General features: G+C 35.4%; 1 protein-coding gene across 5 annotated transcripts in view; it reads left to right on the forward strand.

Annotated features, from left to right (window-relative positions):
- ANO3 (anoctamin 3) overlaps positions 1 to 22,564 on the forward strand; it is a 107,103-nt gene extending 84,539 nt beyond the window's left edge. For 4 of the 5 annotated variants that reach the window (XM_064426062.1, XM_064426065.1, XM_064426063.1 and 1 more), the window contains exons 15-27: positions 1,880 to 1,962; positions 2,892 to 3,032; positions 3,372 to 3,536; positions 4,572 to 4,608; positions 6,615 to 6,726; positions 7,912 to 7,969; positions 9,442 to 9,539; positions 10,998 to 11,143; positions 11,250 to 11,402; positions 12,048 to 12,195; positions 13,389 to 13,469; positions 14,306 to 14,411; positions 15,175 to 22,564. In XM_064426062.1, the coding sequence (XP_064282132.1) occupies positions 1,880 to 1,962; positions 2,892 to 3,032; positions 3,372 to 3,536; positions 4,572 to 4,608; positions 6,615 to 6,726; positions 7,912 to 7,969; positions 9,442 to 9,539; positions 10,998 to 11,143; positions 11,250 to 11,402; positions 12,048 to 12,195; positions 13,389 to 13,469; positions 14,306 to 14,411; positions 15,175 to 15,357 (1,511 nt within the window). In that variant the 3' untranslated portion in view covers positions 15,358 to 22,564. The remainder of the gene's footprint in view (positions 1 to 1,879; positions 1,963 to 2,891; positions 3,033 to 3,371; positions 3,537 to 4,571; positions 4,609 to 6,614; positions 6,727 to 7,911; positions 7,970 to 9,441; positions 9,540 to 10,997; positions 11,144 to 11,249; positions 11,403 to 12,047; positions 12,196 to 13,388; positions 13,470 to 14,305; positions 14,412 to 15,174) is intronic. The other variant, XR_010365251.1, reaches the window with a different exon arrangement.
- The last annotated feature ends 2,011 nt before the right edge of the window (positions 22,565 to 24,575 follow it).

Genomic DNA, 24,575 nt, shown 5'->3' on the forward strand with positions numbered 1-24,575 from the left:
CACTGGTTCTTGTGAGGGACTTTAACTACCTTGACATCTGCTGGAGGAGGAACACAACTCTTGGATGACCCTCCTTGAGCAGGGAGATTAGACCAGATGATCCAGTCCCTTCCAAACTTACCCCTTACCCATTTCATGATTCTGGAACAAAAGCTTCATTTTGTAAGAAAATTCCATGGTTCTATAAACAGACCTCATACTCAGAAGGGAGTAATTCAAAACCACGTTGCTATGGAGTGAGGTAATGAAACATATATGGGTGGTATTCTCAAGGCAAAGTTTTCTGGGCAGACAGCAATTCTAAGAACATGCTAAAGATTTATGCTCCCTTGTGAATAATTAGAATTTTTACAATTAAGCTGGAACGTTGATGGATAATGTTTTGTGGTGTTGAGCAGTGAGTGTCATATGAATGCTGCCAGGAGCAAATTGAAAACTAAATCAGTCCAGAGATTATGAATGAGGCTGAATTTGTGTGCAAACTTCTTTTGCAATGCAAAACTGTAAACTGTGTATTAGGCATTAATTTTTTAAATGTTAGATTGAGAAGAATGAGAACCTCACATTGAAGCCACATGATTGTAGTAGGTCTGCTGTTCAGCATATGTTGTTCAGTGAGGATTTGGTGAGGGGTATTTTTTTCTATATATGAAACAGATTGGGATCACGCAGTTTTTAACTCCCACACATGAGCTCTCATATGACAGCACAGTAAATTCTATAATAAGTTATTCTTCAGCATCATTAATTATTTGGATGTTCCTGTATGTGGGTACTTCACCACCTGAATGAAGGAGATTTTTTTTACCTGAAAAAAGTAACTTATTTCTTTTGTCTTCAAGCCTCTCCTACTTTATTATGCTTTTTCCTATGAGTGTTTTTTTTTAGAGACGTTGTGTTTTGTTGTTTTTATTTTTTTAGGTGTTTTTTAGTTGTTGTTTTGGGCAGGGGGCAGAGAGAATAAGGGCTGGTATTATTAATTTGCTTGTTTGGGTCTTTTTATTGAGTTGTGTATTATCCCCAGCTTAGCTTCTTAGTATGTAACACTGTTAAGAGCAATGTGAACAGCATATATTATTTAAATAAGTCATGTATAATTATGTATATATAGGTATAATATATATAACTAATTATGATAACTAATTATGTATCAAATATATATAGAAACCCAAAATAGTCCAGAAGTGTAGGTAAAAGTAGGAATATGTGACCATTCTGTTGATTTTGAGCTAGAAATCCTTCTTCTGAGCAGTTGGCTTTCTAGAAGGAAGTAAATTTTCTTACTTCCTACTTGAATTCATTGTTTTCCAAGGAACAATGGGACAATTCTATGTTTTGTCAGGAGTCACACCCTAAACAAGGTGTCTTATCCTCAGTGGCAGAGTACAAAGTTTTGGAAATTTGGAGTTATTTATTAGGTGTAATTATCTTATCCAAACCTCTAAGTACATGGAAAGTCTTATTATGTTCTGACACCTAGATTAGAAATAATTGTCCAAAAAATTATTCCGGTAGCAAAACTGCTGCAGTGTAAAACTGGTATAGCTGGGAAAGAAATGAGGTTCTTGTTTGAACTGAATAAAAGGAGATAGCTCTTGGCTCTTTATTAAGAGATATCATTGTGTATGTGTTTCCTTGTTTCTTCAAGACAAGATTGTCTGTGCTGCTACTGCAGACAACAAAAATATGTTTCTTAGATAAACATTGTTAAGTAGTTTTTAAAATTTAACAGGGATTATCCTGAAGCTACTTAGAGTTTTCAGATTCTGTGAGGAAAACTGTCAGAAAGTGGCTAATGACATGTTACTTTGCTGATTTTCTTAAGATCTGCATGGCCCTTTTATTTCCCCTGTAATTAAGGTACAGTTGTTTTCCACAGCAACAGTTTTTCTAGAGTTTTGGAAAAGACGGAGAGCTGTATTGACTTATGATTGGGACCTCATAGACTGGGAAGATGAAGAGGTAAGGAGAAACAGAAATTTATGTGTAAACCATGTTATCAGCTTGGTTAAAGTCTCAGTATCAGTCCATATTGTATGTCAGTCATCTCAGTTTGTCATTGAGATCATATTTGTATTCATAGCACTAGTTGTAGAATACAAAGGTATGCTTGAGATTGTACAAGGATACTTTGCCTTTTGCAACTAACATTGTAATTCCAAATATAATTCTACATGTATTAAAAGTATCCTTGGAAAAACTGAGTGCAAATACTTCCTGTACAGAGGACAGCACTGTTTCTGATGTCAGCACAGATGCCTTTCAGTTCCATGGTTTCTTGTTCCGGAAATTTCTGGTCCTGCATAAAAATAGGACCAAGACAAGCAACAAAACAGAAACTAGATTTTGTAGCCTTGGAGAGGCATAGCTTATCCTTGAACATTCTGCAGTCAGCATCAGCAATAATACATTTCTTTTTGTTCCATAAATCACTAGTCAGCATAGCTGTAGTTTACCTGTATTGGTGATTTAATTGCAGATTAAGTCAACAGACTTTGCTTGTTTTACAGCTTTCTGTGGATGGGTAGATAGAAGCTGGTGACTATTTTAATAAATGCTTTTGCAACACAAGCAACACCATTATAGCTAGCCCTAATATATAGTTTTGTTACCAGTTTTCACAGACAATCTAGTGTCTAAGTCAGCAATATGACCCATGATTCTTTGTAACACCCTCACATAGTGGGGAAGACTCCTGTGGTTTCTGTTCTTTGCTGCTCTCTGGCATTGCTTCCAAGGATTTTCAAAAGAGCAAATAATGTAGGTATTTGAGTTGCAGCATGATGCAAAATGATCCGTATCAGTATAACGTTCTACTTTGTAGCACATGTACGTCTGATTCTTGAGAGAAATAAGTAATACAACAAATGGAATCCACCCTGTCGTTCCAGGAAGAGCTGCGTCCCCAGTTTGAAGCAAAATATTCCCAAGTGGAAAGAGTAAATCCCATCACAGGAAAACCTGAACCTTTTCAGCCTTTCCCTGATAAGCTCAGTCGACTGATGGTGTCTGTCTCAGGAATATTCTTCATGGTGATGTTTAATAGTATTAGAACTATTGTATTGTAGTTCATCTTACTCTGATGTAAATAGTAACTCGGCATGAGTGTGTTCATTACGTCGCATAGGCAGAACTGATTGTCTGTCTTAGTGCTTGGTCAGGGATCTCTGTTTCACAAGATGGAATATAGTTACACTGGAAAAGAACAGTAAGGAAATGTTGTAACTCATCTTGGTTTTTTGTTCTCTCAAATTCTGCTCTCCAAAACAAATATCAATCTTTAAAATGCTTGTTTTATTATTTCAGTGGATATAATTCCAGATGTGATTCCTTTTGTTCTAATACCTCTGCTCATAAATACCTACCTGTAGATTTCACTGGTCCTTACTGCAGTGTTTGCAGTTGTGGTGTATCGACTGGTAGCCATGGAGCAGTTTGCTTCTTTCAAGTGGTATTTCATCAAGAAGTATTGGCAGTTTGCAACATCTGGCACTGGAGTCTGTATCAATTTTATGATCATCATGTCACTCAATGTCGTAAGTCTTCTGTTCTTTTAAAGGAGCAATTAATTTAAAAGAGTAATTTTTAAAAGCTTACTGAGTTATCCATGTATTAGATATATACATGTTCATGCTTTTTCATATAGCAGTGTATGGAGCTAGTATTGCAGTGGATTTTTCTCCTCTGATGCAATGTTTGTTAATGTTTTTCTCTAATTCCTCCTTAATTTGTCACTGCGCATCTTTGCGTATGTCACCAAGTTATAGGGGTACAGATTTCTGCATTTTACATTTGTATTTTTTAATATTACCTTTTGCAGTCGATCTGTAATTGGAGATGTAATTCTAATTGGAACTAAATTCTTTTCTTGTCTGAATTTGGTTTCTAGGTTGTTTTTGATTAATGACTTCTTACTAAAATGCAGCTGTGATACCAGTGTTGCACAGTCCTGGAATCACTGTGATAGATGATTTTGGTGTTTTTTTCTGTCATGTAACAGCACAGGTTTAATAATTTGCTGTTATAGCTTTACACGGACAGAAACTCTGTTATTTCAGCTGCATTATTATTTATCGTCTTTATGTTCCCATGCAAGCACAAACAGATAAAAAGGAATAATAACCCAGCAAGCACTGGCTTTTAGTTCTCTTAAGGAATTGAACTCACTGCAATAAGAAAAAATTCTTCCAATCAGAGTCCTCTAGTTATTTCTGTTATTATGTATGATCACTCCACATCATAAAATGTATATTCAAGTGAGCAAGCAAAGCTATCAAAAATAACTTGCTATTTGTAGTATACTGAAGGAAATATATTTCAGAGCTGGCAACTGCCTGGGGATAAATGTTATTTAAAATAAAGACTCGAGATGGTCAATATATAGAGAGAAGTTTTCAGTACAAGGCTGATATCCTCAGCCAGTGTCCACATTCATGCAAAGGAAAACTGTTCTGTGATATCTTGGTGTTATAGAGCAAGAGAGTACCATGCTTTGATGCTTGTTTTCATGTGGATTTGTCATGACTACAGCCAGGACGTCCTATACTTAGACCATTTCATTTCTTTTTTAGGTGTATGAAAAGGTTGCCTATCTCCTGACAGACTTAGGTATGTAGGTCTTTACTAATGGTATGGTTCTTGCTGGCTGTGGCATATACCTTTATAGTATACTTCTTAATTTGCCTTTAAAGAAGTGTTTTGAAAACTTCAACTATGAAGTACCTTTCTGGCATTTCCCTAAGCAAGTGAGAAATATCACAGAAAGAAAATAAATTGTTATTTCAGTGAGGGAATAAAACAAAACTAAGGAATTTATTCTTATTCTTCTAATTTTAATGTTTCATGGTATTCAGTGAAAAATAGTAATCTTATTCTGGAGCAAAAGTCAAAACTTATTCTTTCTTAGCATGCTAAAGGTTTTTTTCTATTTTCCCCAAATTCTTGGTTTATTTTTTATTAATTTTTAATTTCGTCTTTCAGATGGAAAAAAAAATGGGTCAAGATAAAATTAATTTGTCCCAGATAAAAATGTTAAGTCATGAATTTTATAGTAGCTCCAATTCTGTAGCATTAAAATTTTATATGAAGCCTCTACTCATGATTCAATCACAGACATAAAGCTTTCTAGCTTATAGAAAACAAGAAAGCAAAGACAGGTTTTAAGATCTCTGGTTGTGTCAATGTGTTACTGTTTAGTGTTTCGTTTTACATGCTCACTTTTAGCCCGTGTCAAAATATGCAAGTGATCTTGTTTTGGTTAAATGCCAGCTGGCTGCTTAAATTCCACAGCTCCCTCTTTTGGTTAAAGTATTAAATGAGGTGCTCAAAGCTTTATAGTGCTTCCCCTAACAGGCAGTAGAACGGGCTAGAAAAATGCAGAATTGTTAAATATTTTGAATATTTGAAGTTTTCAAATTGTTAAAATATTTTGAAGTATTCTTTCATGGCAAAATTATTTCTATTCCTTTTAAAGTATTTTGTATTGCTACGGGTCATAGAATGGGAAAGAAAATAATTGTTTAAGTGTTTAAGCATTTTTTTCCCAAGATACATAATAGAATTTTTCTCAAAAAAGATTTCTTGAATTAAACATAATGGAGCATTAGGTGTTTCAGGTAGCTCATTCTTCTTGTTAAGGTGTTTTGCATGAGAAAAAAAGGACACTCTTCTGGGAATAACTGTCCTTACATAAAGCTAGTACTATCCTGTATATTTCTAGCTAAATTTAGTCATCAGTACACCAGAGTACTTAAGTAGTACGAATTTTAACTGACAAATCCAGGCAGTTTAGACTTAACAGCTCATATGCTTTTACAGCTCATGTGCTTTAAAACTTTTACCCATGTAATATATTCCAAGTTTGATATGTCCATCAAAGATGGACTTTGTAAAAAATAATTTGTAGACATGATCACCAAATTGTAATTCTGACAGAAATAATCTTAAGGAAAGATATCCAAGGCAGTGCAGACCCACACAGAACACTTGTAGCCCTACCACACATTTCTTTCCCAAAAAAGCCAAGTGAGAACCTCTGTCCTTTCCTCATTGAATTATAAACTGTTTGGCCCTCCTCAGGCTTTATGTGAGGGAACTCTTAAGTAAAGATTTTACAGAAGTATTTAGAAGGTGAGGACCTTGGATGAGAAATCAACTAGCTTTCAGGTGACTCTTTCACCTCTGCTTCCCTTGGCAGCATTACTGATTCCAAGTGCTTTCAGGTTTTTTGGGGGGTTGGTTTGGGTTTTGTTTGTTGGTTGGGTTTTGTGGTGAGGTTTTTTTTCTTTGAATCAAGATACCTTTAATCTTAAGATAAAAATTTCACACTGCTTTCCAAATTTTTTTATGGAAATGAAACTGCTCTCTTCCCATAGTATTATGCTTTATTCTGAACCAAGGGGTTCCTATCTTCTGTTTCCACATAGAAACAACATAGTCTGAGCCAGGGCAGTGAAAAGAAATCAATTGCAACATGATGGGGCACCATGACTTAAAACCATCATTTGTTTTGTTAATGTTGATTTATTTGTGAGCAAACTTGTGTATAACTCAATTTCATTTTTGTTTATATAACGTATATTTCATTTTTGTTTATATTATGTGTCTTTCTGAAGAGCACCCTAGAACAGAATCTGAATGGGAAAACAGCTTTGCCTTGAAAATGTTCCTCTTCCAGTTTGTCAACTTGAACAGCTCCATCTTCTACATTGCCTTTTTTCTTGGCAGGTAACTTATCTTTGCCAATTGCACTTCAAAGAAAACTTGCACAGAACTCAAAATCTTCACTAATTTTATAGATTTGAAGAAAATACAGAGACAGTTTGAACTGTTAGGTTTAGGTATGAATTGGATTCTTGGCATAATTAAAACACTAAATATTTCTAAATGTATGGAAGGGTTGGACCATTGAAATGTTTACTCATGAAACTAGAGAGTAAAAATTTACTTTTTTATAGGAACGTACATTACTTTTCTACTAAATAAGGAGGCAGAACTTTTGAAAATGCAGCCATTTCCTAGATGTGGGTCTGTATTTAGCCCTGTATTAATAGACTTTATTAATATTTTCTTTTTTATTCTCCTCGAGCTGCATTTCCAAGAATGCATTTCTGTAAATAGTAAATATTGTCTGGCAAATCTTATCCAAAAGCAGGAAGCAGAAATTCTGGCTCCAATTTTTGCATGTATTTTTAGGTTAGAGCATGAGATAAAGCACAGATCTAACCTTGCTTCATATTCAGTTCAGTTTTGTTATGGTCTCACTTACCATTCCTGCAGAACCTGCAGAATATGTTGGGGTATCTTCTATAAAGTTTTATAGTATAATTTCACTTCAGGATTGTTTGGAAAAAACTGACAAAAACAAACAAGCAAAGAAACAAAAAAGCCTAGTAAAGACTGTTGGTGAGAATCCGTCTGTTGCATTCAGTGGTGTATTCACTATACAATACCAAAATTTCTGTGTGTATTGCTCTCTCCTGTATCTAACAGGACCAGACATGGGTTTCTTTCTCTCTTTTATAACTTTCATTGAGGTCATTAAGAGCTGGGATTTGTTTTACAAATCAAGTGTACACTTCACATGGGCAAGCAGATCCCTGTGCTGCGGTTAATTCCTGTTAGTTGTAATGGCTTGCTTGTCTTCTTAGAAGTAGATTAGAGTTTGAATAGCTAACATCTAAAATCTCTGAAGCTAGGATTTTTATTCAGGATGTAATAAAAGTTTAGGATCACTTGCAAAATTATGGTCTTTGTTTGCATTCTGAAGCTTCCATATCCAACAGACACCAGATTTAAGCCTGTGTGATTTATTCTGTTGATATTTCCTGAATTCAGTGGATGTTATGAAACAACTACTGATACAAGGTGTTTCTGGAATGTGCACTGAGAAACAGAAATCTTCTTTTCCAGATTTGCAGGCCGCCCGGGAAAGTACAACAAGCTTTTTAACAGATGGAGGCTGGAAGAGGTAAACAATCATGTTTTGTGTTCCTGTGAAATTGCCATGAGTAAAAAGGAAGTGGCTGAAGCCCAGTTTAAAGATTTTATTATTCCGAGTGCAGCAAATATTAAACTCTCATTTATAGCAAAGGATAGGATCCAGGAGATGGGTTTTTCCTTCTGTGTTCTCCAGTGTGCTGAGTGACTCTGCCCAAGGCATAAGAGCTCTTTCTGCCTCTGCCTTAGGGAAAAATCATCAGTAATAGTCCCTTACCTCACAAGCACTGTGACTCCTGCGAGACTGGAATCTCCTGGTACTTTGAATTTTTTGATAGAGGACATAAATATAAAGCCATCAGCTTTTTAATCAACTTGATAAATTTCTGTCAGCACAGAAAAAAGTGGATCTGTTGGAATGGGCCCAGAGGAGGGCCACAAAATTAATCAGAGGGCTGGAGCAGCTCTCCTGTGAAGGCAGGCTGAGTTGGAGACACTCAGCTTGGAGCAGAGAAGGCTCCAAGGAGACATTTTTACTGCCTTTCAGTACTTAAAGGTGCTTGCATGAAAGAAGGGGATGAACTTTTAGTGAGGCCTGTTGAGACAGGGCAAAGATTCGTGATTTTAAACTAAGAGAGGCTAGACTTAAACTAGCTGTAAGGAAGAGATTTTTTTAATGTAATTTTAAAATTTATTATTATTAGGATGATGAAACACTGGGACAGGTTATCTAGAGAGGTGATGGATGTCTTATCCCTGGAAACATTCAAAGTCAGGTTGGATGGGATTCCTCTAGTTGAAAATGGCCATACTTATTGGAGAAGTTAGGACTAGATCATCTTAAGGGGATCCTTTCCAACCCAAAATAATCTATAATTTTACAGAGTTCTAAAAGAAGAAAAATAGTATTTTCAAAATTTAACTTGAATGTTAGAATTGCAACGTACCAGTATGCTGAAGCTTTTTCTCTTCTCTGAAAAACAGATTTCTTCTATTGAAACTTGGTAGCCACAGAGTAAAATACTATAACTTTTTAGTCAATGAATTGAAAAATAGTTCTGTAATTAATTACCACTTTAATATGGTAGTACATATATATATATAAAAGCACACACACACACACAGATCCAGATAACATAGCAGTACCAGAAATTCTGCTAGTAAATCTTTAGACATAGATTATTGCAAAGGAAACATTGCTCCATTTTTTTGAAATGAGTAAGTGCTTATTGGTCTAAGTGAAATGGTCTGTATCATTTATCATATATCTAGCACACATACCTTTAAATGAGGCAATATGATCTAATATCTAACAATATGTATAAAGGTTGTTCAGCTGCAGTCTGTTAATATTTATTTTATTAACATTTCTTTTAATATTTCTGCAGATGGAGATTAGTGTTTTCCAACACACATACTTAACATTTTTATTTACATTCTGAACAAATAAAAAGTAAAAGAATTCTCTGATTTTAGCTGTTGATCTCTTCCACTTCATTTCAGTGTCATCCTAGTGGCTGCTTGATAGATCTCTGCTTACAAATGGGAGTTATAATGGTTTTAAAACAAATGTGGAACAACTTCATGGAACTAGGCTATCCGTAAGTTCAGATGCTAAAGTTAATTTTAAAACCAGTAAATACGAGTTAGCACGATTCAGTGCTAGGGAAAAGTGGTTTTATATTTGGAGAATGTTTTCACTTGTTGCATGTCAGATACTGTTGCTTTATTCCCAAGGAGAGCATTATTTTCCACTCTGAGATAAAGATTCTCAGGCTATGTTAAGCATCTCAGTTGTTTATTATGATTTCATTTTCCATAATACGGAGATGTTCAGCCTCTGAAGTGACTAATAGGCAAAGAGTCTTACACTTCTCTTGAAACTAAGAATATGTTTCCTGTAAAATGTTGATCATCAAATACTGATCAAATTGAAGTCTCAGCCTTGAAAATATGTCAGAAAGGATTTTGCTTACAGCATGCAGTTGCAGTTGTTCTGCACATGAGGGACAATGTACTGTATGTTGCGGAATGAGGATTTTTGAAATTGAGAAACCTACTTGAACTGCCAGGCTTCCTGTCTTCTCAGCCAAGCAGGATGTTAACTTTGTCTAAAATTTATTTTAGAACATGCTTATATTCTGTTACGGAAAGAAATGTTTTGTTTTGACAAAACCATTGTTTGCAACATAGGCAACAGTTTATCTTTCAAACAAACAAACTGCTCTTTCAGTAATGAGAGAGATCAAGAGCCAAACACTAAATTAGGTTGAGAGAAAAAAAGGCATCCTTTTTATGAAAATACATACAAGAACATTATTTCTCATCTTTAGTCTGTTTTCCATATTATCTAGAAACAAATAGTAGTCTTTAGTTAGTTTATGTGTCAGTACTAGATAATATTTTTCATTTAAATAACAGTTTAATTCATGAGCCTACTGTCTCCTTATTATTTATGACTACTTTGTGAAAAGATCTTTGTACAGCTTTATGAAGAATAGTCTTAAATATTTCCACATACAGTAACAGCTTTTTTAATGCTTTTTCTGGCTTTAAGAAAAGAAATATTCAGTAGAACATCTAGACCTTTAGGTTTGTTCAAAAATATATGTATTGTACTATCCAGTGTATTTTACTATGGCATTCTTACTGAGTTCCACTGACCTGGTTTGTCTTTTACAGGATTGAAATAAAGCATTATTTACTTTTTAGTACACTTGCTATGCATGATTTTTTAAATTTTTTTTAAATTTTATTTAGTCATTCACGTAAATCCAGAATAAAAAAAGTGTGTGCAAGCATGTTCCATTCTGAAAAGCTTATTTGTACAATGCCAAACATGCTACATTAAAGACAATTAAAATTATAATGCAGAATTATGAGATATTTATAAGTTCTTTGCATTGTATCTAAGAGGATATTGTAAGATTTTCCATAAAATATTTAAGTAATCATCCAGATGCTCTTCAAAATAGGCCCGCTTATTTCAGACCAGTACCAGAACATATTTTAAATCTGTGAGCAGATACAGTCATTAATACTCTCTTTATCTAATTAAGTTTATTACAGAATTGGTGGTCACGACGTAAAATGAAGAGAAGAGGGCAATCAATGGAGAATAAAATTTCTCTACCTCAGTGGGAAAAAGATTGGAATCTGCAGCCTATGAATCTCCATGGTTTAATGGACGAATATCTAGAGATGGGTGAGCAAATCTGGGGGGTGTTGGTTTTCTTCAGAAGGTAGAACTATGTTCCATGTTAAAAGATGTTTTGAATTTCCAATTTCTAACCACAGAAATGCCTGTCTAGTTTTACAGTTTGGCTTTACTACCATCTTTGTTGCTGCCTTCCCCCTGGCACCTCTCCTGGCACTGCTCAACAACATCATAGAAATCAGGTTGGATGCATACAAGTTTGTCACTCAGTGGCGAAGACCCATGCCTGCAAGGGCAACAGATATAGGTGAGAGAGCCCAGTGGCTGCCACCGTCAGCTGCCATCTCTTTGGGTTTTCCTTTTGAGAGCAACCTGAAATATTTAATGTGTCAAGATGGTAATGTAACCAGCAGATTTCAGAGACAGCTTTCCTTTTTGGCAACAAAAGGGCAGTTAGTTGATTTGCAAAGAGGATTCCTCAAGTTTGTTTCCCATTTGCAATAAGGAATCATAATAATTTGAATATTGAAAACAGGCTAAAAGTATTTCAGGCTTCTGATTTGTGGAGCTCTAGGTCTAAAATAAATTGAATTTAGAAATTGAATAAAAGGACTGAATTAACTTGTAATTCAAAATTGAATTAAATAAGAAAACTTTTTCCAGAACCTCCTATTTGGCCTTCATAACAAAAAATTACCATTATGCCTTTGTTACTTGGCTGTATCCTCTCAGCAGGGTGTGCCCTGTTGTAAAATTTCATTTGGGTGGCATGGGTGGTGGCTGCAATGTGGGGTGGGGACATGGCTTCATCTTGACTAGTTTTTCTGTCTCAACTCATTCTCAACAAGAAAGGAAAACTGTATGATGACTTTATTATCACTAGTATGACTTTATATGACTTCATATGACTATAAAAAACTGACTACTTTGTTGACATTTCTCTTGTTTCTAGGTATTTGGTATGGAATTCTGGAAGGAATTGGAGTTCTGGCTGTCATCACCAATGCCTTTGTTATTGCCATTACTTCTGATTACATTCCTCGTTTTGTCTATGCTTACAAATATGGTCCCTGTACAGATCAAGGGTACAGACAAGAAAAGTAATTAGTATTTTCTTTATATATTCATGTATTTTTGAGTGGAAGCACAATTTACTGCTGTATTTCTATGATACCATATGTCAGATACATTTCTTTTCATCTGTGCAAACCATCCCAGATGTGAAAAGTCAGCCATTCCCAAGAGTTTGCAAAGTAGCTCTTTATATAAAGTGGAAAATCATCTCTTTCCTCCTGAATGCAAACAAAAAAGTCTGTACATTGCATCAGTTTTCAGATCTTTTCTAGATACGCTTTTCCTCTTCTCTGCAGTCGGTCTATGCTGTCTTCTCCCGGTACATTCCCAAACACACATATATGCTCCCAAAAATAGTGATTTACTCTTCCTGGGCTGTCACAGGAAAAGAGAGGGCAAAAATAGTGAGGTGGGATAGGATGAAAAGAGACAGTGTCAGAAAAATGTTAGTGCTTGATGCACCCTACCCATTTAGAAGAGAACTGTGTAATTCTATTTCTTCTTTTGTCACTAGTGGTTTGAGGTATTACAGCAAACCTGAAGATGCAGATTATAAAAGGATTCCTCATGCATCTGTTCTTTTATCTTCTTTGACTTTCAAATATGCTTAAGTTGCAAGGCAGATCAAAGAAGATAGGATATCTTTCATGTCTGTGGTTTTCAAGTAACAGCAAAAATTCACTCCTACAGTCATAAATCAATATATTTATATGATTTCTGCAATTAATAGTAATATATTTTTGCCTTTAATATAACTGTTGGTATATATACACTGTTTGTTTTACTCTTGGTGAAAATTCATAAAACCTGTTATTTTTTTGTATATGCTGCATTATTGGTGGCCAATTCTGCAAGGGTCTTAAATTATTCTGCTTTCTGCTTTTCTATCCATCTTTTGAAGTCCAGTAATTTTAGAAAACAGTCAAAAACATTGTAGCAACAATTTTTGTTTTATATCTCCCAGCAGGTAAAAAGCAAAACTTTAAGAAGTGCTGAAAATAGACTTTTAAACAGTGCTATAGCTGAAAAAGATGTTAGTCTTTTTTTTTTCCCCAGTAAACTTTACTTCTCTGCATGAATTTTAGATTTCCTTTTGTCCCGATAAGCAAATGAAGTATTATGTTCACAGTATCTGATAGCAGAAAATGTTTGCATACAGGATGTTTATTGTATAACCACTTTATGAAGAAAGTGCTGCCCATGTGGCTTTTTCTTTCAGATGCTTAAAAGGATATGTCAACAGCAGTTTGTCAGTATTTGATTTGAGTGAACTTGGGATGGGATACACAGGATACTGTCGGTACGTAGCCTTGCTCTCGCTCACTGTAATGCAGGCATGGACATTAAATTAAGCAGTAAATTAAAAGCGCTGAAATTGCTGGCATTTCTTTTTTGCCCATAAAAGCATTGGAGTTCATGTTTGTTCAACATGGAGGCCTCAGGTGCAAAGAGAGTGTGGTAGGATACACTGCTAACATATTGGAAATCAGTGTTGAAGTTTTTGTAGAACTCTTGCAAGTCATTATCTTTTCTCTTTCTATGAATTATTTTATTTAAAGGTTTACCAGCTGCCAAGAACGGTAAAAATTCTAATTTCAATTTTGTTAAGCTTTCTGAAGTCAAATTAAAATATACAATTAAGGTTTTTGTTACCTCTCTAACCCAGGCTGAGATTGATGACAATTATGCAAGATGACTATAAGAAATACAGCACAAAAATGAAATAGGACAAGAGTGCACTCCTGTTTTCTGACTTAGTTTTGCAGTGAGCATTATTTAAAATTAGAATCATATTTCATTTATGCAAACTTTGTCTGGAGACTCTCAAATGCTTATAAGCAGAAGCAAGAATTTAGAATCAACACACTTAACACTCCAGCTTTGTAACAATAAAAGAAACCATTTGCTCTGTTTTTTTGGAAGCAAAAAGTACTGTCTCATAAACAGCTTTATTTAATAGCTTGTGTTCTGGACAGCTCTCCTTTTCAGTTTAACTCCTCTTGAAGTCTATTTTCACTTCAGTTTCTCTCCTTTAAGCCAGGTCTGGGATGAACTAGAGACCACTTGACCATGTCAAAAGTTTTAGTTGCTCAAGGGAGCACAGGGTAACTCACTGGGTTTCTCTTTGCTCTGCAGGTACAGAGACTACAGAGCCCCACCGTGGAGTTCGACTCCATATGAATTCACTTTGCAGTTTTGGCATGTCCTGGCAGCACGGCTGGCCTTCATCATAGTGTTTGAGGTTAGTTGTGGAAGGGAGCAATCCCTTTCCACCTTTTCTGAGTTGAGTTATAGTCATCCTATAAGTAAATTGTCATTTTAATCAATTGTTTGTTCATTACAGTCAAGACAGAGGAAAAAAAATTGTCTTCCCTAAACTGTTGACTATCAGCTACTTCAAACAGAATTGACAGAGCATGCACTTGCTGTAGAACTCCGCTAAAATCATATTTCCTTAACAGTCATCTTATACATCACGTTGGTTCCCTGCCCAATCTTTCCTATTTTATTGAAAAAGAAGTGCAAGTTTTGTGTGTATTAGGCACAGTTATTGCAAGGTAGAAGATGTGTCAGGAGAATGATAGATGATTCTAGGCTAATGTAAAAATAGAAACATACATCCTAAGATTGAAGTATGTACTGCATGCTACCCAGGACTCTGATTACCTATTTTCTTGATAAGCCCTGAACAAAGACTGCTTGTAGGTAGAGTTGGCATTTGTTGATCAAACATAGCATATCCTGTAGTCACATCTTCATTTAAGTCACTAACTCTACCCTTTGTTTTCCTTTTTAGAAAACTGCAGCATTTTTCCATTTCTTTTAGATCACTTATTTGCTCCCATAGGAATGTTTTTATTACCAAAAACCAAAGCCTTTCAGTCACAAATTGAATCTCAGTTCCAGTTTTGCCACAGACTTTTAAGCTCTAAAGTGTAGTCCTATAAAGGAATACTTATTAAGGAATACTCACATTAAGCAATTATTTTTGTTTTTCTTTTCAGCACCTTGTTTTTGGAATAAAGTCTTTCATTGCCTACCTAATTCCAGACATACCCAAAGACTTGTGTGACAGAATGAGAAGAGAGAAATACTTAGTCCAGGAAATGATGTATGAGGCTGAACTGGAACATTTGCAAAGAGAAAGGAAAAAGAATGGAAAACAGTATCACCACGAATGGCCTTAGTCACTACCATGATACAACAAAAACACTGTTTGAAATTGGAGAGTGAAGTTGCAAAATGAAGTCCGTCTGGCATCAGCGTGAGATCTGGTGGTGGTGAATGTGTGTTCTTGCTAGGCAGTACAGTTGCATACTTTGGTGGGCACAGAGAAATACATGTTTCCAGTGATGTCAATGAAAAGCCTTACCTGTAACTGGTCTGTGATGAGCTCCAATGACAACTGGCATTCAGAAATGTTCAGAGAGAGTAAAAATCTGGACGCTGTTTTTAAAAAAGGCAATGGATATTCATGCTGTTTATGAAGATACTATCAGCATGATGAAAACAGAAAATTACCTGTGAACCTATAGAGTAAGGGCATGACTAAAACCAACTTATGTGACATTCACTACTTCTACAGCTTCTGATTGCTCAGCTCCATTTGTAATGCCTCTAAAGAAAAGAGCAGTTGTTGCCTTTGTGTCCAAGACTTGATCTTTCAGGCTTACTGTTTTGTCAGGTTTGTCCTAGTCTCTTGTTGAGATTGTGGATGTGGTCCTACCCTAAAAATGGGGTCTGTGGCTGCTAAATATATACTATGCAGTTTAAGATTTGCACATCAGTGTCATTAATTTATCCATCTAATTGAAAACCAAAAGTTTAAATTCAGAAAGAAAACAGCAACATCAGGAGAAGGTAATTTTCTGTTTGAAAATTACACAGCTGTTGAGTTGTCCTTGCACTTTTGTGTGTGGAAGGCCATCTCCACATGCTTCAAAGATGAAAGAACTGTCATTTTCATGCTATCTGTGTTACTATTCCTCTTGATCTTCCTGGGCAGTTACTCCATGACTTCACAGAGTGTTGACTTGAAATACTCCCACGCAGTGCAAATGACTTTCTGTTCAAAATAATTATATCTTTATAGTATGCAAGCTTCTGCTGATATATATGAGACATACAGTAGAACATTGTGGCTTGCTTGTTCAGGGAAAGAGAAGAAGAACAATTTGTAACAATGTTCTTCTTGTTGTAATAGTAAACGTTGCAGTAATGTACACTTCTTTTATTGGCCTAAATATGTCATAACACTGGAGCTAGATACAGGCAAGTATGTATACAGATTGTATATAAATGCATACACACGGTATTTACTATTGTTATTATTAGTATGCCTCCTTACACTTTGGGAAGGATTTTTTGGATAAAATCACTAAAAAAGTAGATGTTCATTGAAGAATCAAATTTCAGTTTTTATGTGCAAACAGCATACTGCAGTGTTGCTTGTGGTTAATAGTCACATTTTGGTGATGAAATCATCTGTTACTAACATTTCATAATACAGGAAAGGCGCTTAATGTTTACAAAAATTTGAAGGGATACCTTGCAGGGAAGGAAATGGATAAACAGAGTTGCAGTTGTTCTGTTTCTCTTGTTCAGTTTTAAATAATGCTTCTCTGTATTGGATGAGAAAATCTAAAAAACCAAGAGTCAGCAAAGCACAGTACTTACAAAGTCTACAAGTTTTGACATTATTTTTAGGAATAAAGCTGCAGCAAAATCACTGCTGACAAATAGGGGAAGACCTGAATTTTTGCTATTTACATTATCCTATGCAATTAAAAAGTGTGATTCAAGTTTTCACTTGCATTTTTAGCACAGTAATTTTATTTAACTGAAGTTAATTTCAAGAGTCAAGAGCCCATCAAAGTAGGTAAATAAGATCTGTTGTATCCAGAGAGCCTAACATCAGACTTTTAAGTTCTTCAGTTGTTTCACCACATTCATGAGCTTTCTTGGTTAATTTCAGCTCTGTTACCAGACAAGGCACTTGTAGGAGTATCTATAGTACTGCATGAAAGGAGGAAAGAAAGTTGAAGATCTGGCCCAATCAGGTACCTTACCCATTTGTTATGTGATAAAGGGTGGATGGAACTCAGCTTGCCATGTTTTCGAAAGGCTGTTTTGTTCCTTCATCTTCTGGGTTGTGCATTAAGTTCCTCAGGAGTCATTATCAGAAAAAAATTACTGCACTCTCTTCAGTGCTAATAGAATCACAAGGTTTGATTTAATTTATTGTCTCTGTCTCATTCAATGTACTGTCAAGCACTGTTTGACAGCAGTAACTGTGTGTCACAGTTTTTATTTGTGTGCCACCTTGTGATAATATTTGAATGCCTCAGAAGGTCACAAATGAGCTCTTTTTAATCTTTACTCTAAAAGCAAAATGTCTTGGCTGGCCCAAGTTAGAAAGATACAAGGTGAAATCAGGCAAAAATCAGAAACATACTTTCTTGTTTCTGCTATTCATATTGGCACATGTCAGTACATACCTAGGCAAATTCCAATTGAAATTTAAAAGCCACATTACGTAAATCTCAAATACAAAAAGGTTTTATTATATACATATGATGAAATTTTTTTGACACTGGGATATAGGAGTATATGAAAGGCAAGTATGTAGATCTGACATGATGTATTTTATGCACTGGGAAAGCACAAGAATTTTGGAGAAACACGCTGTGTGTCCTTTACTTTTGGAGGACATCAACAGGTCTAGCCACTGTCTAGCCATTTGCTTAAGCTGAGAAACCTTTTTGCTAGACTTTGCTCAGTATGCTGTTTTCATTGATTGCACGTTATTTTCCTAAAGAATAAGGCACACACTGTCCTCAGGAATAATGTATTTTTTGAATGATGAATGATCTTTTAATATTCTAAATATTGTCTTTTCAAACAAATGACTAGTATGACTAGACTATGCATGCAGGCTGCATTTGTGAAGTTTGACAAAGCTTTAGAACCTCAGTTTGTGCAAAAATGCTTTAGATCATTGCAGATCTAATCTATGAAAAGTTTGCTCTATGCATGCGCCCTTAGAGAGACTGCATGAGCAACTGGATTTTTTATATATGAAGTATTTGTTCAAAATGTGTTAATTATGCTTAACCAAATTCTGCATCTTGATTCAGACAAAAGAAATTTCCATTTCAGAAATGGCACAAAGTGCAGATATGTGATATACACCTCATTTCTTACAACTTCTTATTCTAAATTTGTGCCTAATGTGTGAGATCTGAATTTTGGTGAATAAAAAAAGGAAGATAAAAATTCTGTTTTATTGGCCATCCTAATGAGAGGTTCCCCCAACTTTGTCTCTGCAAAGAGGGAGGCATTAGGAGTATTCACAACTGAGTGCTAAGGCTTGCCTGAATGTTGAGCTCAGGCTCCCACAGCACACTGATTGAGCATCCTTCTTTGGACATTTGGAAACAAGGCAAATGTCACAATGAGTTCAGTAAAGCCTTGGAAACTGTCACCCATGGCATTGTCCTGGAGAAGGTGGCAGCAGGTGCACTCTTAGCTGGGTTAAAGCTGGATATGGCCATGCCCAGAGGGTGGCAGTGAACGCTGTTTATCCAGCTAGCAGCTGGTCAGGAGTGGCTGTCCAAGTGAACCACTTCTTTTGGGGCCAGTTCTGTTTAGTGTCTTTATCAGTGATCTGGACAAGGGGATCAAGGGCATCCTCAGTGAGTTTGCAGACAATCCTGAGCTGGGTGGGACAGTTGCTCTGCAGAGGGACCTGGACCGGCTGGATCCATGGCCCCAGGCTGGTGGAGTGCTCGGTGTGGCCAAGTGCCAGGTCTTGTCCCTGGACCACAAGAGCCCATTGCAGTGCTGCAGGCTGGGGCAGAGTGGAAAAGGGCCTGGGGGTGCTGGAGCAGCAGCTGAACATGAGCCAGCTGTGCCCAGGTGGGCACCAAGGCCGAGGGCGTCCTGGCCTGTGTCACAAACAGTGTGGGCAGCAGGAGCAGGGCACTGGTTGTCCCCCTGCACCTGGCACTGCTGAGGCCATGCATTGAGACCTGTGTCCAGCTCTGGGCCCCTCAGTTCCAGACAGACACTGAGGTGCTGGAACATGTCCAGAGAAGGGCAGTCAAGCTGGTGAGGCATCTGGAGAGATTAAGTCATAGGAGGAGTGGCTGAAGGAGCTGTGGTTGTTCAGTTCAATGAGGAGGTTCAGAGGAGTCTTACCACTCTCCACGGCTACCTGGAAAGAGACTGCAGCAAGGTGGGAGTCAGCCTCTTCTACCAGGCACCTAGGGACAAGACAAAGGAACATAACCTCAGGCTGCACACAGTGAGGTTCAGGTTGGGCATCAGGAAGAATTTTTTTCATTGAAGGCATTGGAAAGGGCTGTCCTGGGAGGTGGTGGGGTCACCATCCTTGGAAGCCTTCAAGAAATGACTTCACATGGCACTTAGTGTGGTGATTTGTCATGGTGATATTTGGTCAAAATTGGACCTGGTAATTTTGATGATGGTTTCCAACGTTATTGTTTCAATTTTTTCCTAATCCTTTTCATTAAAGGATTTATAGAGAAAATGGTGACAGGGCTAAAATTTCAATAGTGATGATGGATGATAAGTGAGCTTTTGTTTTTTGTTAGGTGTTTCTTTGGAAGTACATATCTTCATTAGTGTGAAATACACACCAGCTGTGCCCTTTTCCAACAACAACTTGTCATAAATTGTCTTCTGAGGCACAATTAGGTTCAATTGTGTCCTCATTTGTGGAAAGCTCAGAAGGAAAATATCTAGACAGACTGGTCAATATAGGTTAGTAGATAAATACCTTAATGGAAAAATTAATGCATTTCCAGAAGTTCCTGTCATAAAAAGTTCTACAGAAGGAAAAATACCTTGGGAAACAGCTTCAGGGCAAGTATTAATATGGGGAAAGGCCAGAATTTTGGTGATGTTTTATTCTTAATGTGCCATTAAGATGATCAGTCTAATCATGTGTGTAATGCACATCCTTGCTGCGGCTTCCTCCACTGCAGACTCCAACTGGGAATGTTGCCAGAGAGAATTTCTGGAGCCATGGAATCCATTGGAGTTACCTGCCAAGTCCTACATGGCCTTGTGGGACTTAGCAAACTTTTGCATTATGTCACAGTTTTTTGGAGTCAAATTAGCATAGTTAGCCTGTAAATGTCACCAATTTTCATTCAAACTATTATAAACTAGGTTTTTAATATCTACTGGGCAATAGCCTTATCAAAAAAACCTAATTTTATGCAGACAGCTACTTATGAATGTGATAATGTTGATGGAAAATAAAAAAACCCCACATTTTCTATTTAGTTTCTATTAAGAAAATGGACAGAGAAAAAATTAGTGCTATCAGTAATCACTTATAATGCAGTAGTACTTCCAGAAGCATTATATTTTTTTGGAATCCTCATAAAGTGCTGATGTTGCATGTTTGGGGGCAAAGTTTGAAACAAATATAAGGGCAGCATGTTGTAATAATTATTTGATGTTAAGACTGATTCTGGTATTCAAATAGAATTCCACTTCTAGGCAGACCTGTCACTTGGTTCCAGTACATACTTTGTCTGACTAACATGCATACAGTGACACTTTTTGGAAGTGTTTAAGTGAATTCTGACCTATATTCCTGTAACAGAAAATATGGTAGCTTAAAAAATTCCCGGAGTCCTTTCATACTCAACCTCGTGCTTGCAAAACACACATTCTTCTGAGGTCAAATTAAGCAACCAGCATGTGGAGGTGAGAATGACCAGAAGGCAGCAAAGGGCTCCTGTTCACTCCAGAAAGTTTTGCTCCAGAATTGCAACAGGTTCTGAAAGATAAGGGTTTGAGGATGAAGCATGGGGACAGGCCTCCCAATCTTTTCTTTTTTCTCTCCTTTGGCTCATTCTTTACTTATCCTCAGTGTTTTATTGCACACTGCCTTCTGGGTAACAGTCCCGTCTGTTTCCAGGGCAATTCTGTAACAGCAGATTTTTTTTACAGGCTGTTCTTGGATGTCCCTGACTGAGATGCCAAAGCAGAAAATGCACAAATAGCAGTCTGTCTGGTGCTTTTTACAAATCAGTATGTCTTGGTGGAAGGAAGCAATGTGAGGCAGTATGGGGCACCTCTACCCGTGCTGTTCCTGTCCTTTAAGTCACTTCCTCAAGCACCACAGTATTTTCTCCTAACGTCCCTTCCTACACATGCACATACATCCTAAATTCCCTGCACAGTTGTATAATTCTAAATTTTCTACGATGGATTCGTTTTGACAATTTTTATCTGATATTGCCATTGCAAACACATTTACTAGAAATTTGGATTGTCACAAGCTTGGCATAACCATAATAGCACAATGTTACCACAACAGCACAAAGTTCTAATGGCACAACAAGGCACAGTAGGGAAATCACTGCACTGTTCTATGGTGTACAGGAACTTTTTAAATCCAGGACTGGGATGTGGTCTTGAAATGTAATGGTGTATTCCCTGTTCACTGCACTCAAAATGACTGTGTGTGGGTTCTGTTGGCTCATTCTGTCTTCTTGATACAACCTCTGTAGTGCTAGCTGCTGTCTGGAGTTTGCATTCTTACTGACTTGAGCTACTTGTAAGGATGCAACAGGGTGAGAAATTAGGATTAAACCCAAAGGAGTCTAAAGCTAAGGAGATTTTAACCACTGAGAACACGATGATTTTTCTGTTAATAATGAAAAAAAATCAGATCACATTTTATTTAAATTCTATTCTATTTAAATGACTTGGAGTTGCGTATTGAAAAAATCTTCCAAACCGTTGACTCTAATTTTTACCTAGAGTAGTATCACTGAAATTTCAGTTATTTGAAATAATCTCATGTAAAATCTAACTGAATAAAATAGTTCAGTCCTTTTTTTACTCTGATAGTCCTGGCTAACTTGCAATATCATGAGCATAAGAGATTTCTTAAAATGTGTATATATTTGAAATTTATGTAATGTTTAAATACAACTTGGTTTCTAAGTAAGCAGCAAGAACAAAATTTCAGCTATTTTTTCTACTCATAAATCTACACTTTGTAAGTAATATTTAAAACAAGTTTACAGTATCAGAGAGCGTTTTTGGAGAAATCTACTTTTCTGTGCAAAAGCTGTAAAAAAGTTCCTCCAGCATGTCAGCTTTCGGTTTATTTTGTGTTTTAAGATTGCTTTTACAAGCAGCTATGTACCCCGGAAGTAAAAGAATTCACTGAGGAAAACATTGTAAATCTGATTCACTGTTGTAAGACACTTTTGGCATAAATTTGTCTTTGGGATGCTGTTTACTTTATCAAGGTTTACATATAAAATGCAACTACTTGCTGTATCATGCACATTTGATTATTACTTTTTTTTTCCAGTAATAAACTTGGATATCTTTGAAAAAGGCTGTGAGCTGTATTATTCCAACTATTCAAAGATAATTAAAAGCAATTGTGTACTTGAAAAGTGAGTGCTCATGAGCATTCAAACCATAGTCTTGTAAGAAAGTAATTTCAGGGTCATACTTGGCTCAGGCATTTATAACAATTAAATATTCAATTATTTTGGCCTCAAGGCACAGCTAGAATGAGTTTTAAAATTCAGTCTAGCTGTATAAATAACTATAAACATATTTTGTTTTTATATAAATATAAAACTAAATAAATTCATAAGTCCTTTATGTTGTACTGCTTTTACTAGTGACTAACAATTTCTTAATCTCTTCTAGGATTTATCTGTGCCTAGTTTAATAATCTCAGTTTTTCAACCAAAGTGGACAGGCTAGACCTGCCTCTGGAAGAATCAATGGCTCAGGAAGTGGAGAGTAAATTATTTTTTGTATTTGTTTAGGGATTGGTTAATTATAAGGTATTAAGTTAGTTTTTTAATATTTAATTTTATAAATTCAGATATTTTAGGATTTTTAGATATGTATATTATGGTTTTGTCAAAAGAGTTTTATGATATTAATAATTTTTATAGTCTAAATGTTAATATAAAATTTAAGATTTGTAGGCTGAATAGGGAATGTTTGGTATAAATTGTAGGTTTTTTGTGTGGTTTATGTTTGTGTGTTTGGTTTTTTTGTTTGGGAATTATTGGAGTGAATTTCAGTGTGATAGGATTTTATGGTTTTTGTGGGGATTTATTTGGGTTTTCTATTTGTGGAAATATAACTATAATTTTTGTTTTAAGTTACTTGTGGAAATGGTGTTTTAATTTTTGTTTTAGGATTTTTCATTAACATTGGGTGATTTTTTAAAAATTTCATTTCTGTGTTATTTAAGAAGTGTCTAAAAATTGGAGGATTAGGTTTTGTAAATGAGTTATGTAAAAAATTAAGGATGTATAAAGTTTTGTTTAATATTATTTCAGGTGTTGTTTGGGTTATTTTTGCTTGTTGATTTAAAATGCATTTTAGAATGTGGTGTGTTTTTTTAATAATTGGTTTGTGAAGGATTGAGGAAAAAGTGTGGTGAATATTTAAATTTATTAAAAATGTGGTTACTTTTTGAGTTGTGTGTGGGGTTATTGTTTTTATTTTTTAGAGTATATTTAATGAAGGAAAAGTTTGCAGAAAGTGTTGGTGAATATGGTTGGTTTTTTTGTGAGTAGAAGTAAAAATTGTATTCAAAAAAGTATTACTAGATATATTAATATTTTTAATTTCATAAAAGATTGGTATTTGTTAATATTTGTTTTAGTTGTAAAGTTTATAATTTTTGAGGGTTAACAGTTTTTGTAGAAGTAGGAAGTTGTACAAGTTGATAGTTAAGGTAAGTAGTAATAATGGGGTTTTTTTTGGTTTTTGGAAAAGTGAAATGTTTGTGTATTTTGATGAAAAAAGGTATGATGTAGTTTTGTTTGTTTGAAAATGTTTGGTAAAGTGTTTGAAATAATGATTGTTTATTTGTTTTTGTAATATTTTTGTTATGAATTTGGGAAGTGAAGAATGTTTTGATATGAGAAGTAAAATATAGGTTAGTTCTGTGTTGTAAAATTGTATAAACATATGAAAGCTAATGATATAAGGTATTATTAATATTTTTTGAATTATTTTAATTTTTTAAATAATACTAGTAATATAATTTGAATTTGTTATTAAATTGAAAGGTTTTGGAAAGGACTGAAAAGTTTTACAACTTTCCAAGAGTTGAAGAGTTTACAATTTTGATAATTGTAAAAACTGGCTTTGGAGACCTGTAAGGAAGAAAAATCTATTTTATTATTAATAAAGGAATTTTTTTAGAATAGTTTTATTCAAATATGAGATTATAAAGTTTTGAGGGTTTTTTTTTAAAATGTTGTGAAGATAAAGGGTTTTTGTGGAGTATAATGATGTGATTTTGAAGAGTTTTAGTGATTTTTCAAGGATTTTTTGAGTTTTAAATGTTGCCTCATCTCGAAGTAAAAAGAAA

Source organism: Passer domesticus, chromosome 6 (genome assembly GCF_036417665.1).
Source record: "Passer domesticus isolate bPasDom1 chromosome 6, bPasDom1.hap1, whole genome shotgun sequence".
Taxonomy (NCBI): Eukaryota; Metazoa; Chordata; class Aves; order Passeriformes; family Passeridae; genus Passer; species Passer domesticus.